Source organism: Rousettus aegyptiacus, unplaced genomic scaffold, assembly GCF_014176215.1.
Source record: "Rousettus aegyptiacus isolate mRouAeg1 unplaced genomic scaffold, mRouAeg1.p scaffold_m13_p_17, whole genome shotgun sequence".
Lineage (NCBI taxonomy): Eukaryota > Metazoa > Chordata > Mammalia > Chiroptera > Pteropodidae > Rousettus > Rousettus aegyptiacus.
In genome coordinates this window covers 7,289,491-7,305,846 of record NW_023416292.1, presented here as the reverse complement: position 1 = coordinate 7,305,846, position 16,356 = coordinate 7,289,491, and the positions used below count along the sequence as shown (strand labels likewise).

At 33.4% G+C, this 16,356-nt stretch overlaps 1 protein-coding gene across 4 annotated transcripts in view; it reads right to left on the bottom strand.

Moving 5' to 3' along the window:
• SYT14 (synaptotagmin 14) overlaps positions 1–16,356 on the bottom strand; it is a 174,673-nt gene that overhangs the window by 117,401 nt on the left and 40,916 nt on the right. For 3 of the 4 annotated variants that reach the window (XM_016158562.2, XM_016158565.2, XM_036234468.1), the window contains exons 3-4: positions 9,355–9,519; positions 2,464–2,679 (exon numbers count right to left, since the gene is read on the bottom strand). In XM_016158562.2, coding sequence (XP_016014048.1) covers positions 2,464–2,679; positions 9,355–9,519 — 381 coding nt within the window. Of the gene's footprint in view, positions 1–2,463; positions 2,680–6,258; positions 7,508–9,354; positions 9,520–16,356 lie in introns of those variants that run through there. The other variant, XM_016158561.2, reaches the window with a different exon arrangement.

The following is a 16,356-nucleotide window of genomic DNA, read 5'->3' as shown; positions in this document are numbered from 1 at the left end:
TATACTGAGACCATCCTTAAAGATATAAATTCATTACTGCTAAATTCACCGCCAATGAGGATCTCACCACTGTTTATATAATTGGTCTTTCTGCCTCCGGTAGCTCCTACCTCCAATTCATCTTCCATTACAATAGTTAAATAATATTTCTTAGATACATTGATTTAAAAGTGCCACGCTGTTCAGCTTAAAGACCTTCCATGACTCTGTATTTCCAATAAACGTCCAAACTCCTGAGCACGGTAATCAACCCTATTACCTGCCCCTTCTCCAAACACAGATTCTAAATTAAAGACACTGAAATACACTCTCTTCTGCTTTTATGGAGTTCTCACTCCAGTGCACCTATTCTGTGAAGACTGAATGAGACTTCCCATACCCACCTCCCACAGTCTGAGTCACCTCCTCCTCTGTATTTCTACGGTACTGTGCTCATGAAACTAAAAGACCACTTATCACATCACATTACACATACAGTCATGGTCTTCCTCCTTCAGTCTGTGAGCTCTTTCAAACAAGCTTGTTTTATTTGCTTTTTTATCCACAGTATCTAGTATGGCATATGAAAAGCTTTTGACGAATATTTATGAAATAAATAAATCTAATTTTCAAATTCCTAAACTCAATCTACCCTGGGCGTTTTATCAAATAATTTAGGGTAAAGTGGCAGGAACGTACAAGTGGGTCTTACACAAATAGGTTAAACAAAATGACAAGGTGACACTTTCACTAACCAGCTCCAGAGGTTAAGGCTAGACCAGAATAGCCACTGAGATTATGCTTCTGCCACAGACATAGAGCCATCCTAGAATAACAGGACGACAGGGAAGAAGCAATCAAGACAGCAGAGAAGTGTAGGAAATGATGGGAAGAAGTAAATAGGGGAAAATAAAAATCCTAAACTGAGGCTGCAAAAAAGGGCATTGCCCAAGGTCACATACAGACCCAGGGCTTGCTCACGACTATGCATTATCATTGCCATCACTGTTTTCACTACCCTCATCTACAACTACTGTTTACCGATTACTTATCTATTAGGTGCCAGGCATGATGCTAAAAACTACCACACGTTATCATTTAATGTTCACGACAACCTTATCAGGAAGATATTATCCACATTTTAGAGACAATAAAACAAGCCTATGAACAATTAACTCTATTACCCAAGGTTTCATAGCTAATATGTTAAGTCACAGAGCCAGAATGTGAACAAGGGCCAGGCTTCAAAACCCATTCTCTTTCTGCTCTACTAGCCATATGCCAGAGGACTGGCATTACTGCTTTGCATTATTTAGTTATCTTTGTAAGCACCTGTCTCATTTTCTCTAGCACTAGAAAGGTATTTTAGAGGACAGAGTTCATGTCTAATATTTTTTATTTCTTCACTAGTATCCCATAATGATCTTTCTATATAGTAAGCACTTGGTATCTGATTAATTTCTTATCACACCTATGTCCTTGTAGAAATAAAAAGGGTGTGCATCAATCTATAATTAGCATTAAGCCAAATACAAAAAAAGATGATGTAGCTCCTTTGATAACCGTGTATCCTGGGGTAAGATTTTAAGTCATCAATTGTAATCAGCTCTAAAACACAAACCACAGCTATAAAATTAAGAACAGTTTGTATTTTGTATAATAAAAAATGCTAAGATATACTGCTCTTTTTTTCAGATCTAGGTATAAAGATAATAATTACTATGTAAGTAGTCATATATTGTAACAAGCACATGAACAGCTTCCTATATGTGGACATAAATATGCTTTAATTAATGGCAAAACCTTTTTTATTTCTCTTATAGAAAGATGTAAAATCATGTAAGAGTGGACTTATAACTTCTCCATAGGTTGAGTTTTAAAGTCAATGTCAGTACATAAGGCAAAAATAAATTAGATAAAATAATCCTTGAAAATTCCTTAAATCATCCTCAAAGCATAGTATAATGCAGTACTAGCTCTCAAAAAATCCACTTCAGACAGTTCTTCCTCCCATACAGAACAGATCACCATTTCTTCTGCTGTGTGCCATGTGAAGTATTTGGCTCATGTTTAGGGGCCATATTGAATGAGAGAGGATACATTCACACACTAAAATCATATTCAACACTGTTAGATACTTAGACTATATCAGTTCTTGTAACATGTATTTAAAAACTGATGCATTTGAGAGAAAAGATTCACATCTTCCAACTCATGCTTGCTAGGAAGAAGTTTATTGTGGAAAGAGAGCTAGAATTACTACTGTATTTAAATTATTTAGTGTTTTGCTTTTGGGTGTTTTGGTTTTAGTTTTGTTTTTTGGCTTGGGCCCAGAGATTTGAATCTGAATAAATTACATTCCCAGAACTCTGACTCTACTGTGTGTGCTATTTGGTTTATTTGCAACCACAGATACCTAGAATTTTAGATACAAATAATCTAACACTACGGTGTGTCATGTAAAAAATAATTAACCTATCTTACCTTCATCTATTGATGCTTCGCTACTGTATCCATCATACTCTGCAGATAGAGGACTATATTTTTGTCTTGTTTCCCAAGTATAATTCTTTTGCCTGGAATCTGACAATGGTAGTCTGGAATTGTGTGTTCTGGATAAGGCCTCATGGTATTTACCCAGCGCTTCATCTTCACTTTCAGAGGATGAACCATGCTCATCTTTGTCCATGTAGGAATTATCTATTTGCAATGACAAGAGAGTACATCAAATTGTAATACAATAAACTATGATGAATTTGCAATATATACATATACATATACACAGATATATATGTCATATATACCTATACACACACTAATATATATAAACATATATATACAAATACACACACAATCTGAATTTTCAGCATTAGAGAACTATAATTTTTTAACTTAAGTAGGCTAAGATTTAAATATTATGCTTTAATAAAGATTGAATTGTTATAATTATATAAATAATGTTAGTCACAGAGATTTTCCGACCATGTTACACATAAAGAAAATAAGAGGACTCGCCATCTTACACAACTGTTTTTAAAGGATCAGTAGTACACAAAGGTAGTTTTAAGTATTGCCAGTATGTATAGACCTGGTTCAAATAATTCATCATATGAGAGAAATTTTTGGTTATCATCTTGACCAAAATTTTCAACACTGACAATGCTTAGTGCTAAAATGAGCGGACATATATTATTGGTGAAATTACAATAGGTCAAATTTTTCTAGAGAGCAACAAACTTATAAATCTGCACAGTCTTTGATCAATGTGTAGGAATTTACCAGTTCCATTTCTAAGAATTCAGCCTGAGAAAATAATTAACAGGTGAGCAAATATATGTATTTCAGACAATTTACTGCATTCTGTTTAATAGTAAAAGAAAACAAAAATAAAATATAACCTAAACATCCATAACTGGGTCTTAAGTAAATTATGTATGATATATCTATGCAATGATATACTGCGCAGTCATTAAAAATGAGGTGAATTTACAAGTACTCACAGGAAAAGAATTTATAACGTCATGTTAGGAGAAAAGAAAAGGCTATAAAATACAAGGTATATTTATAGTCTCGTTTAAAAATATGTATATACACACTTACATGCAATAAACACACCCATACATGCAGTACATATTTGTATGCACATACAAAAATGTGTGGAAAGGTATACACCAAACTTTATCTGCAAACAGTAGAATTACCAGGAAAATTTTCCTTACATATACCTAAATTTCACATAGAATTTTTAGGGAGTATAATGTTATTATTATTTTTAAAAGCACTAGTTATTATCTTTTAAAAAGGTAAAAATGTGAAGCTGCAACATGCTGAGAAGGATTTAAACTAAGATGTAACCCTTTCAGAATTGAAAACTAACTCTAGAAGGATGAAGAGACAACGGAAGGTAGAATTTATGAGTTCAGTCTAGATACTTTTCTCTTTATACTTAGTTGAGATCATTTGTACTAAAGAAATCGAGGTTTGAAATTCAAGTGGGGAGACAGAATAAGTAATTTGAAAATGTAGGACAGAAACTGAATGTTTGGAGTCAGAAGTAAAGAAGCCTGGCTGTCACTAATCTAAGTCTTACTTTTTAATTCAGTTAAATAAAACCGGTAAAATAAAAGGGTGAAAATATGACCAATGTCATATTTTATATTACCCAATGTGTGGTCACTGGCCACATGCAGCTATTCAAACAATTAAAAATAATAAAACTTAAAATCTAGTTCCCCAGTGCTAACCAGCCATATTTCAAGTGCTCAACAGCCATATGTCACTAGTGGTTATTATATGGAGCAATATGGATATGCAGAACTTTTCCATCATTGCAGAAAGCTCTATTGGATGGCGGAGAAGATGGCAGATCTGGTCTAGAACGCAGGCATTGTGACTCCTGGTTCAGAGATGCCAGCACTTTGTGGGATACCATGGTGGTGGTCTTAAGGCAGCAGGAGAGCACTGAGGACAATAACTAGAAATTCTACAGTCATACTTCATCTATTACATAATACCACCTAGAGAAGCCCTGCATTCAGAAACAGAGAAGGAAATACTTCCTCCTCTTTCTGTACCTTCTAAGCTCTACATCAGAACCTAGAACACAGGAACTAGTGAATTACAGTTCAGCCATATGAAAGGATAATCTACAGGTCAAATAATTTTTAAAACAATTTCTAGAACATAACATGTTTAAGTTTAGTCCTGACTATAATCCGGAAAACTTGAGAGGTATTTGGTTTCTTTAGGTACTAACAGGCTTCTTAATAAAAACAAACCAAAAGGAAATTAAAAACTCTATATTGCTACTTGTGAAGTATTTATTACTAACTAGTGTGTGTTCTACTGTTATTTTCTGAATAAAATAATGTGTAAACTACTCTACTTAATTTTGTATATTTCTTTATTTCTGCTACTTCAAGTAATAAAACTACCACAAACCACTGCAGATACCAAAATCCAAGAATGCTCAAGTCCCTTATATACAGTATTTGCATATAATCCATATACATCCTCCTCTATACTTTAAATAATCTCTAACAACTTATAATAATACAATGTAAATGCTACATAAAGTTTCTGTACTGTATTGTTTAGGGAATAATGAGAAGAAAAAAAGTCTGTATATGTTCAATACAGATGCAATCATCATAGGCATAACTACATACAAGCATGCATTAGCAACAGCATAAAATTAAAAAAAATTTTCGATCTGTGGTTGGTAGAATCCACACATATGAAATCCACAGATACAGAGGGCTGACTGTATTTCCAAAAAGTGGTGGTTCTTTTTAGTTAGCTCATTCATTAGTGGATAAGCCTTTGGTAAATCATTTAAAAAGCATTACATGATTGATAAATAGCAGATCTCTATTACATATAAAGTCATGTAGCGGAACTAAAAAAAGTCTTCCTCATTTCTACTGTTACTCAGATTTTTGTTATTTTATAAGAATCTAAAACTATAGAAAAGTTCCAGGTGCATATTTTGTAAATAAAAGCCAGTGTACTTTTGACCTTGTGATCAGATCAGCAATAAATGGAAATGATTACGGTATTACCAGAAGTAATTACTAGCAGTATGAAGCAATTCTGCAACCAAAACCAAGTAACTGTTGGTTAATTGTTTTGAAAATTGTCACAAATATTGTGATTGAAAAGTACAAATGCTTAGCTGGAATATTAATTCTACATAGAGAACTCATGAATAATAATAGATTTGTTCACGTAAACACACACTAGACATATAAAATTCTTAATGTATAGCTAAATGAACAGATACATATCCTGAAGCACGTTACTTAAAATAAAATCTGCTCTGAAAGAAAAAGATAAAACACTTAATATAGATACTTACTGGGACAGACTTGAAGAGCGAGATTGTATAAAGGATTTTGGTGTTAGTTACAAAAATATAAAATTTTAAAATGCAAATATTGCACACCAAATAAACTCCAACTAAAGCATGCACACTACTTAGAAAACCATTGAGTTTCTGGTTGTAAAATAAACGGACATTAAGAAAAATTAGGGCCAAATAATGTAGGAACCAGAAGCAATACCTAACTAAGAGGTATACAAATAAATAAATGGTCTTGAAATGACGGTGAAAAAAAAAATGACTTTAAAAATGTCTCCCAGTAAGAGGAGTAAAGAAAGTCTTAAAATTGATATATAAGCATGTAACAGGAAAATTCAGAAATGTGGATGTCTTCCTAATTAAAAAAAAAAAAAAAACAGAGAAATTTTATCACTCAAACCCACATTAGGAGACCTCACCTTTTTCTGGTATTATCTTAGAATATTTTTCATTTTTACTCTTTGCTGTTCTTTCCTTGGCAGAAATGGCTTCATTTTCCTTTGTTTTTATAACTCCTTTCACTTTGTAGCATTGTGTTGGATTTATTTGTTCTTTGATTTTTCCATGTGACTTATCTCTAGAATTAGTCGATGGTGCTGAATGTATGTCTTCTTTCATAATGGGTTTCTTCTGTATCATCTGTCTATTGCTTGCCAAAATATCTTTTGGAGAACATTCATTTCCCATACACTCATTTCCCTTGGATCCTTTACTTTTAATATGTTTTTCAACTTTCTTTATATGATTTTCTTTCGTTTCTTGATACCTTACCTCTTTTAAATCATCCTTATCATTACCAGAAATTCCTAATCCAATTTTTTTATATCTGTCAGTATGTCCAAGTTCTTGACAAGTAGATCCACCCCTTGCATTCTGCTTGGTAACTGATGTCTTGCCATCACTCACATGGCCTCTCAAAGAATCACCAAGATTATCACTCTCTTGATTGTTTGATAGAGTCTGCTGCCTATCATCAATATGTTTAAATACTCTTCCTTCATTTATTCCTTGATCTTGCCTTTGTGAAACTGAAGTACTATAATAAGCTTGTGGATTTGCTCTGTGCTCCATATTGGATTGTGTTTTCTGACAGTTAGTGTTTCTGGAGACTTCTGGTGACATGGCATTTCCTTGTTTAGAAGTATCAACAGCTTCCGCTGCTGCAGAGCTCTCCTCTTCTGGGCGAAAGCCATTTATCATACTGCTTACCTGTTCAGCAACTGAGTCACTTAAGGCATAGCTGACTTCCCCAACGGCAGTGGTCAAATCGTCTACAGCATTACTGATTGTGTCCATCAGAGAGGACACTGAAGGCAGATTCTGCTGAAAATTTCTGAAAAATGCCATTTTTCTATCTCCTTGTCCCTAAAAGGTGCAATAATGAAATTTTCTCTTCTTCAAATAACTACTTTGGAATCTGAATTTAACATTTACTTAATGTTGCTGCTCATGAGCTCAATATTAGTATTTCACATTGTGGCTTTTTAAATCTCTCTGTAAATGCACTATGCATTGGCGGAAACGTGTTGAAGCAAAGACTCTTCCCAAAAAAAGAAAAATCAAACCACTTGGCTGAAATGTAATGACACTTTTTCCTATTCCATAGCTATCATAACAGTAGCAAGACAATATTTTCCTCTCAAATACTATTGGTTTTTAATTCTATACCTGCAAGAAGAAGTATAAAAAGGATTTTTATTATATACTTTTAGTTCATTTATTAATAGTTTATGTAGGAGAACTACTATATCTATCTTATTAACAAACTACCAATACTATTTCAAATTAAGAAAAATATTAAGGGAAAAATATCTAGACAATTGTGCAGAGGTTAGAATGGTGAAAGGCAGAGGGCGAACATTTGCTCAGTAGCTAAGGCATGCAAAGCATTATGATTTATAAATTCCATCTTATTTGATCTCATAATAGCTCTAGGAAGCAGATATTATTATTCCTATTAAATAAGTGAAATAAACCAAGGCTCGGAAAAATTAAGAAGGTTCCCGAGACTTTTCCAATGGATCCTCAAAGTCAAAACAATTTTTATAACAGTTGACATATTTAGCTTTTCCACTTGCTCACGAATGACACTGCAATCTTCCAGAGGCTACGTGACAAGCCGAATGCAGACGCAGATACGGAATCCAGCTGTTTCTTCCTTCTATGCTGGTCGTTGAAGGGATATTCCAAAAATGCCAGACAATGTCCCTCTTCCCATAACGAATATATTATTTAATTAAAAAGTGTTATTTATATTAACATGTAATAGCCTTACTGCTTTTTTTTAAACAAATTAATTAAAAATATTTTTTTTAAAACTTCTTAGTTTTAACTTCTAATATGCTACATATCAAGAGATACAACTCACATAAACAAAAGCTCTTTGGGGTCCTCGATAAATTTTAAGAGTGTAAAGGGGTGATTAGATCAAACACACCTGGAAAGCTGAACCAGAGAGTTACTGGAGGCTGCCCAAAGATAGCTCTTTAACCAGTTCATTTTATACATATGATAAAACAGCAGGACTTAAGTATGAGAAACTCTAAATTTAATCAAATCAAAACCACATCCAGTACTATAGTTCCCTCATGCAAGTCAGAGATGTAATTCAACAATGAACAGATTTTTATAAACAACGAGACTATCATTTTTTAAGTTGTCAGAGAAGTAAGAGAAGACACCTCTCCAATGTACGTACACAGATAAGAAAAGCCAAGCCCCTGTGCTAGAGCTCAAGGCTCCCCCTCGCTTTTATAATTGTCAACGTGCTCCTGCTGGCATTGATATAAGCCAGTCTTTGGGAACAGCGAATAAAGAACTCTTTGGATACCTGAAACCCATATAATTTTATTAACCACTGTCACCCTAATAAATGTAATAAAAAGAAAAAAAAAATTTAATAACTCCAAAGAAAACTTTTCCAGAAGGGAAAGAACATTACAGCCCTCATCTTTTCTAGTATCAGTCATAGTAAGTGATATAATGTCTATGGTGCCAAGGGAGGAAGAGGAACACTAACTTTCATAATCAGACTTTAACCATATGCTAAATTACTAAAGAAAATCAGCTTCTGCAAACAATAAACTATCTATTAGCTGAGAATTCAACAGCAGGTAAAGAAAAGGGTGAATATTTTCAAAAGCCTTCTAAGGAAATAGGAGAAAAGCTCTCCAGAGTGTTATTTGGACGATATATTTAATCTATATACAGCAACAAGATACTTCTTTGTTAAAGCATGTCTATTTATAATCTCAAAAGCAAACCTTATGTATGAAAAATAAAAATGTTATTTTGTGATAGTATGTAATTAATTTTTATGTAACATATTAGCAATTTGTGAGCAACAGAAAGATAACTGAAAATAATTTACTTAATAGATATTTTAGTCTCACAGAACAGTGGCTCAAATGTTAATTTACACTATGTCGAAACCAACCTTTTTATTATATATTTAAAAAAATAATAGGGTAGTACAGATATAAAGAACAAACAAGAGAAGCGGTGATGATACTTACACATTTTATCTTGTGAATTCTTCCTTGTACTGTATCCTGAACCAAGATCTGGAAAACCGCCAACATTTTCAAAACAGAACTTCTTATTAATATAGAGAAAAAGGAGCAGCATCAAGATAATAAACACCCCAACAGCTGACAAAAATCCAACTGCCTCTGGAGATACTAGAGAAAAAAAAGTCACAGCTGTAAGCATTTATTCTTCTTTACGCTACAAATAAGAAGGAAACCCCCACAGAAATGTTAGATTACTGCCTTACTTGAATTATATTTTTAAACTGTCATAGTTCACAAGAGTTTAGTTTATAAACACAAACTGCAGTTCAATGAGTTGTCCAATTAAATAAAGGCATTTATTTAAATCTTCTTAGTTTCCATATAAATTACGTTGAAACAATCTTAAAAGACAGGAGTCTACAAAACAGGCAGTTAGGTTTAATTCATGAAGGATGATATAAAAATTTTAACACGTGAATTAGAAAAAACTATTTTCTATGCATGGATATATTAATCAAATTTGTGAGAAGGTATATTATTATTCTTATCTCTAAAAGCTTCGATGCCCTTTTTTAAAACAAACGTTGGCTTCTTAACTTGGTATTCACAGCTCCAGCCTCTCTTCTCATATTATACGCCAATTAGATGGCTCCGATCACCGCCTCAGAATCAGCTATACGTATTACCACACACCTTGTTTTTGTTCATCCACTTCCCCCTGCCTAGAATGACCAAGTCTCGTCTCTACTGTATCCCACTCGTCCACTCAACCGACCAGTATTGTTAGAGCAGCAGCACACATCAGGCAGTACGTATACACAGTTCCTGTCTTCCATGAACGGGCTGGTGAAGACAGTTATGAAATGGAGTGATAAAGGCTACAAGTGGGGGGAAGAATGGGGACTGTGAGAACCATGGAAACACTTAATCCAGTGTTGAAAGATCAAGCAAGCATTTCTGAAAGTTATGGCCCCTATGATTATATCCTGAGGATTAGTAAGAATTAGCCAAGTTAACACTACTCCAGGTAGAAGAAACAGCATGTATAAATGTCCAGAGACAAGAAATCACTTTATATTCCGGAAACTAAATGAAACTCTTAACGATGAACTACCACATTCTCAAGATAATCCGATCTCAAGGGAATACATGAAATCATCCAAGGCGATTTCGTAGTGTGAGAATAGTCTCCAATTTCTACGATCCTCGGCAATCTCTCTTTCCTTTCAACATCTGCATTATTTGTCACTACATGTCATTTGGAGTTAATAGAAATGAAAATTTTGGATCCCCAGTGCCTTACATATAACATTAAGTATTAATTGAGAATGGATCGTAGGCTTCAAATACCCTCTACAACCCTACAACATACTCATTCTTCCTCCACTGCTCAAGTAGCAACTAAAATGTCATCTCCAATATAATTTCTTTAATCATAAAGAGCCAGGACAATTAGCATCTAACTCTTTTGCGTAAAATGAAGTCATCAACCAGTCAATGAGTGCTTTAACCTCCTAAATTTTCGTTATTTGTGAAAGCCAAGCATCCCAGGCATAGAACTGATGTGACATTCTACCTTTTCAAAGCTGGGTCAATAGCACTGCGGTAGGGGAAGGAGCAGAGGGTGGTGTTGTGAGGGAGGGGCCGTGAGGCGAGGGGAGGAGGTGGTGGGAGTGGTAGAAGTGCCCTCTGAATATCAGGCTGGTGCAGAGGAACAGGTCCTGCTACTAGGACCAAGAAGTTATGCCCAGACATTAGCCTGCCGTTCCTGTTATCAGGCCGAAGAATAGTCAGGAAAGAGAACAGTATTTTAATAGAAGGATCTAAGGTATATGACATAAAAACAGTGTATGCATCAAGTATGAGGTAAAAATGAAAAAGGAAGAATTATCATCAGGATTTCTAAAACCAAGGAATGTCAGAAGAAGGACAGAATCTGGTATAAAGAAGCAAAATGCTCAATATATTTTATGAAGAAGCAAAATATTCGATATACTTATATTCAATATTACTCTGTAAATAGCAAAAATGTATAGGAGCTCCTTTTAGCCCAGGCCCAAAACACACTCAAAAGATTGATTCCTTAAGTGAACAAACAGGATTAGAGAATATGCAGCCTAAAAAAACCTCCCATTTCTTAGAAAACTCAATGAGAAAACATAGCTCAACTGATTTAAGAAAGCTAGTTATTGCTAATAAAAATAGCAACAAGCACATATAGCAAATATTATGTGCTACTTATTTTTTTAAGCACTTTACATATGTTAACTCTTAATCTTCACAATTATGCCATTATTATCCCCATTATAAATTGTGATATGAAGAAATTAAACCATATGCCAGCTATTAAGTAGAAGAGTCAGGATTCAAACCCTGCCAGGCTCCAACGTCTGTCCTTTTAACTACTGCTCATACTGCTTCTCCTGTTTTCCTTCGCTCTTTCCCTTTTTGCCTCTTCCTATCCTGGGCCTCAATCCTTATTTTTGTGTTCCTCTCATCTCCCTCCTTCCCACTTTAAATTTTAATCTAGGGAGAAAAATCAACTATAAACAAGTATGATATGGTAAGTACTATCATAGAGGTATGAATATAATAAAGTATCGCTGGACCACAAAGAAGAAATACTACCTGGGGACGTTACAAACACTTCGGAAAGGAGGTGACACTTGAGTCGGGCATGAAAGATTAATAAACAGTAAAGGACAGGTAAAACAGCACGGTGCATGCATTCTATGAGCACTAACGGGTGGCAGTCACGGCTGTCTTATTGACTTGTGCATTCTCAAAAGCACCTAGCACAATGCCACCTAGCTGACATTATGTAAACATTTGTAAATGAATGAATGTGTGTTCCGGAAAGATCAAGAATATATCAGAGGAGTTGGAACTGGAGATGAAAGCAAGGTTCGAACTGTCAAAGAACCTTGAGTAGCATCCTAAAGGTTTTGTACTTGAACTATTTTCCTTAAAACAATGAGAAAACTGAGATGTGACAGGGAATAAATGGTGGCAAAATATGAGTTCTTAAATCAAGTAGTAATGGTGATGAGAGAGAAGTGAATTCTAGTCTTCGTTCAAGGAAAATTGAAAATAACCCAATTTATTAGATGTTGAGGACATGGATGACAAGAAGTTTAGGGCAATTTTAAAGTTTCTAGCTTCCAGTGAGTAGCGCCCTTAACAAAAATGAAAAGATATAAGAAAGGTAAGTGGTTTAGGGAATGGGAGATAAGAGGGAAATAGAGAGAGAAAGGTGGATAATGAGTTTTGTGTCTGACATGTTACATCAGAAACGTTAGCAGAACATTTCAATGTAGATGCCTAGTAAAGAGAGAGAAATATGAGTACAGTGTTCTGGTGAAAATCGGGTTAGTTATAAAAGATTTGGGAGTTTTCTCTTCTGCTCATTTTATTCCATGTGAAAGATTTCACTGACTAAATTCAAACTAAACTGACAAATGATTGGTGCTAGGCTTTATTAATAATAAATCTCTTACTTCACATGAATTTTTAGATAAATATATACTGTGACTTTGGACAAATTTTTTTTAAAAAAAGCTTTCCCTACTAAGAAAAGGTGAAAATGCCTAATGTAAATAAACTACTCATACAGCTTCCTTATAATCCATCACTTGACTAAATGCCCATTTCCTACATTCATTGAAAATATTTCATGTATTTAAAAACTTTAAATGGTGATATGCTTGCAGACAAGAAATAAATAACATTTCCAACAAAGTATCAGAAAGCTTCAGATTTCTATTTTCATCCTTATTACAATAATATTTATTATTTCAAATAACATAATACTAGAAGTTGGCCAATAACAGTTCTAAGTATAAAAATATTTGACAAAAGCCCGGTTGTGCATAAAACTGCAATAAAAAATATAGTGCATTAAACTACGTACATAAATGCTATAACACCGTTAAAAAAAACTGAATAAAATTATACTTGCTTAGACCTAATATAAAATATATTTTTATCTAGCATAAGAGTGAAATTTACCCCTACAGTCTTATTTATATTATGAAACTGCTTATAAAGCCATTCTGAATAAGTATTTCTGAAATTATGGTTAATCTATCTACACATAAACCTTTTTTCAAACATTCTAGATCACCCACTGCAGGCAACTTGATGCTATTTTATAATGCATATTACCTCCTAAGAAGGCCCTTCAAAATCTCTATTTAACAGCACAAAGCTACAACCTCAATACAACCCAGTTTTACAGATATGGGTATTGAAATTCAGAAAGAGTAAGCAGAATTTTCAAGATCTTAAAATTATTATTTAGTGATAGTATCTTGTTTTGAATGCAGGCACACTGACCCCTGAGCCCAAAATGTTAAACATGAAACCCTATTGCTTCCTGTCAGGCACTGTTATAATTTTTTCCATTTTAAAATTTAAAGCTCAAAGAATTTTATGATAGTTGAGTGCTATACATATCTTAATCTTTAGATAAGAAAACTGAGGCCACAAGAGTAATTGACTTGTCTAAAGCACCAATCTAGAAGATGGTAGAACCTGTATTTGAACCCAGACATTCTGACTCCAGAGCCCATCGTCTTAAACACCAAGCAATACTGCTTTCTTACATGCCAACCTGCAATATAAAAAATAAGGGAAAGCTATGTGATCAAAGTATTATAGCTCACTATGTATATCATGAGAAAATATTTTATGGTTTAGCTTTTATGTACATCAAAAGATAGGAACTGATTCTAGCTTTCTTCAAAATAAATATAAAAATTATAAAACGAATAATTTTTTCTATCCAAGATACTTTTTGAAATATTCCAAAGTTTGTTTTAACACTATGCTGAGAAATCAAAATCAATGATACATCACTATATAATATGCCATGTATGAAAAGTTAATAAATAAAAGTTTAAAAATGTATTCTATATAACAGTATGTTGATGTTCATTAGTGCTTGATTAAAATATAGATAAGGTTTCTGTGAGCAATATAATCCTCTATATGAGTTACCTAAAGACAAAATGCAAAGCAAAAAAGAGTACAAGGCATAATCTCTCTCCAGAAAATAACAAAGTTATGTTATCTAACATTAATGATCATTTGTTACTTATATTTAACTACCTTTAGTAGCTATCTTTACTATATATTTAGAAATGAATATATATATATATTTGCAAAAGATAAATTTGTAAAAGATACTATTTTTTGTCAAAATTCAAGCTTCAATAGTGGTAAATTTCCACGGATAAATTGGTCATAGAAAAAAAATGACAAAGTTATAATCTTACAAAGTAAAAGCAAGAGCTGATCCATTCTGACTTGAAAGCACTGTAAACCCCACCTAAGTTCTACTTGCCATTTTGTCACAAAAGAACACTTTCTATGTAGTTTATGAGAAAATACTGTAATATACATAAAAATAAGCATAAGGGAAATAGTAAGCCAACATATTTTCAATATTAATTTATACAAATAATACCCTAAGTAAAAATGCATATCAAAACAAAGTATAATTTATAAATTTTACAAAACTATTCTAGTCATATTTTAAATGTGAATTTAAACAAAAAGAAAGTATGCTTCTTATAATTCTTTTAACAAACAAGAATAAAGGGAAACAACTTACAGTTTGCATTATGTGACCTGGTCTGTACTACTGACTTGTCCTGCTGGGTATGAAACACTAATCCTCTAAACGCATGTCATGGAGACTTTAATAATTTATTTAATAGGTGCAATTCCATCTCTTGAACAAAATGTGAACTATATCGGAAGTCAACTTTTGTTTTAAAAGAAACGCTTTCTATTTAATATTTCTGATATTCTAATCAGAAAAATTCCATGATTTGCTTTGCTGTGGTTTGAATTTAAAATGGAGAATTTATCAGTATTTCCAAGAAACCATGTAGAAAGAGAAAAGGTTAATTTGATATGTTTAAATTTCCTTTTGCAACAGCTACTTACACGAATAAAATTTCCCTTGAAATTTTTACAATATGATATAAATGATGCAAAGCTGGAAAGATGACATATATATCGAAGAAAGGAGTATAATATGTAACTATTAACTTGATTTTATTTTTAAAAATCAGTTAAAAAAACATTTACTCAGAAGCGATACAGTTCACTCTGAGTAACTTACAGGGGCAACGGAAGGGACGGCACGGATGGCAGTGATGTGGGGCACGGCCTAGGATCTTAGGAGAAAAACTGCTCTCGGGAAAGAGTCACCTGGTGAAGCTGATGAGAAAATTGCTCCCCAACCTTGTTTCAAATGTCAAACCGGATTGAACCAACATTTCTTCTAAGTACCTGTAATAAACTGAAGTTTCATTCAAATATCATAACAAAAAATCCTGAATCAATCTGAAATTTCTTTTGCTGTTGAAGTATTTAGACATTAACTCCTTAGCTGATAAGCAGTTTGCAAATATTTTCTCCCATTCGAAGTTGCCTTTTCACTGTGTTGTTTCCTTTGCTGTACACAAGCTTTTTAGTTTAATCAAATACCAGTTTTCTGTTTTTGCTTTTATATCCTGTGATTTTGGTGTCATATCCAAAAAAAATCATTTTCCAGACCAATGTCAAGCTTTTCCCTTATATTTTCTTCTACTAGTTTTACGGTTTCATGTATTACATTTAAGTCTTTAATTCATTCTGAGTTGATTTTGTACATGGTGTGCAATAGATAAGGGCCAGTTCATTTTCTGTATGTAGATAACCAATTTTTCCAACAACATTACTGAAAAGACTATCCTTCCCCATCATGTGTTTTTGGCACCCTTCCTGAAGAATAGTTGACTACAGATGCATGGATTTCTTTCTGGGTTCTCTATATTTTCTATTTTTTTTAATGCCTGTACCATATTGTTTTGATTACTGTAGCTTTGTAACATAGGCCGAAATCAACTAGCATGATGCTCTTCCTTCCACTTTTGTTCAACTAGCTCAAAATTTCTTTGGCTATTTGGGGTCTTTTGTGGTTCCATACAAATTTTAATACTGTTTTATTCTACT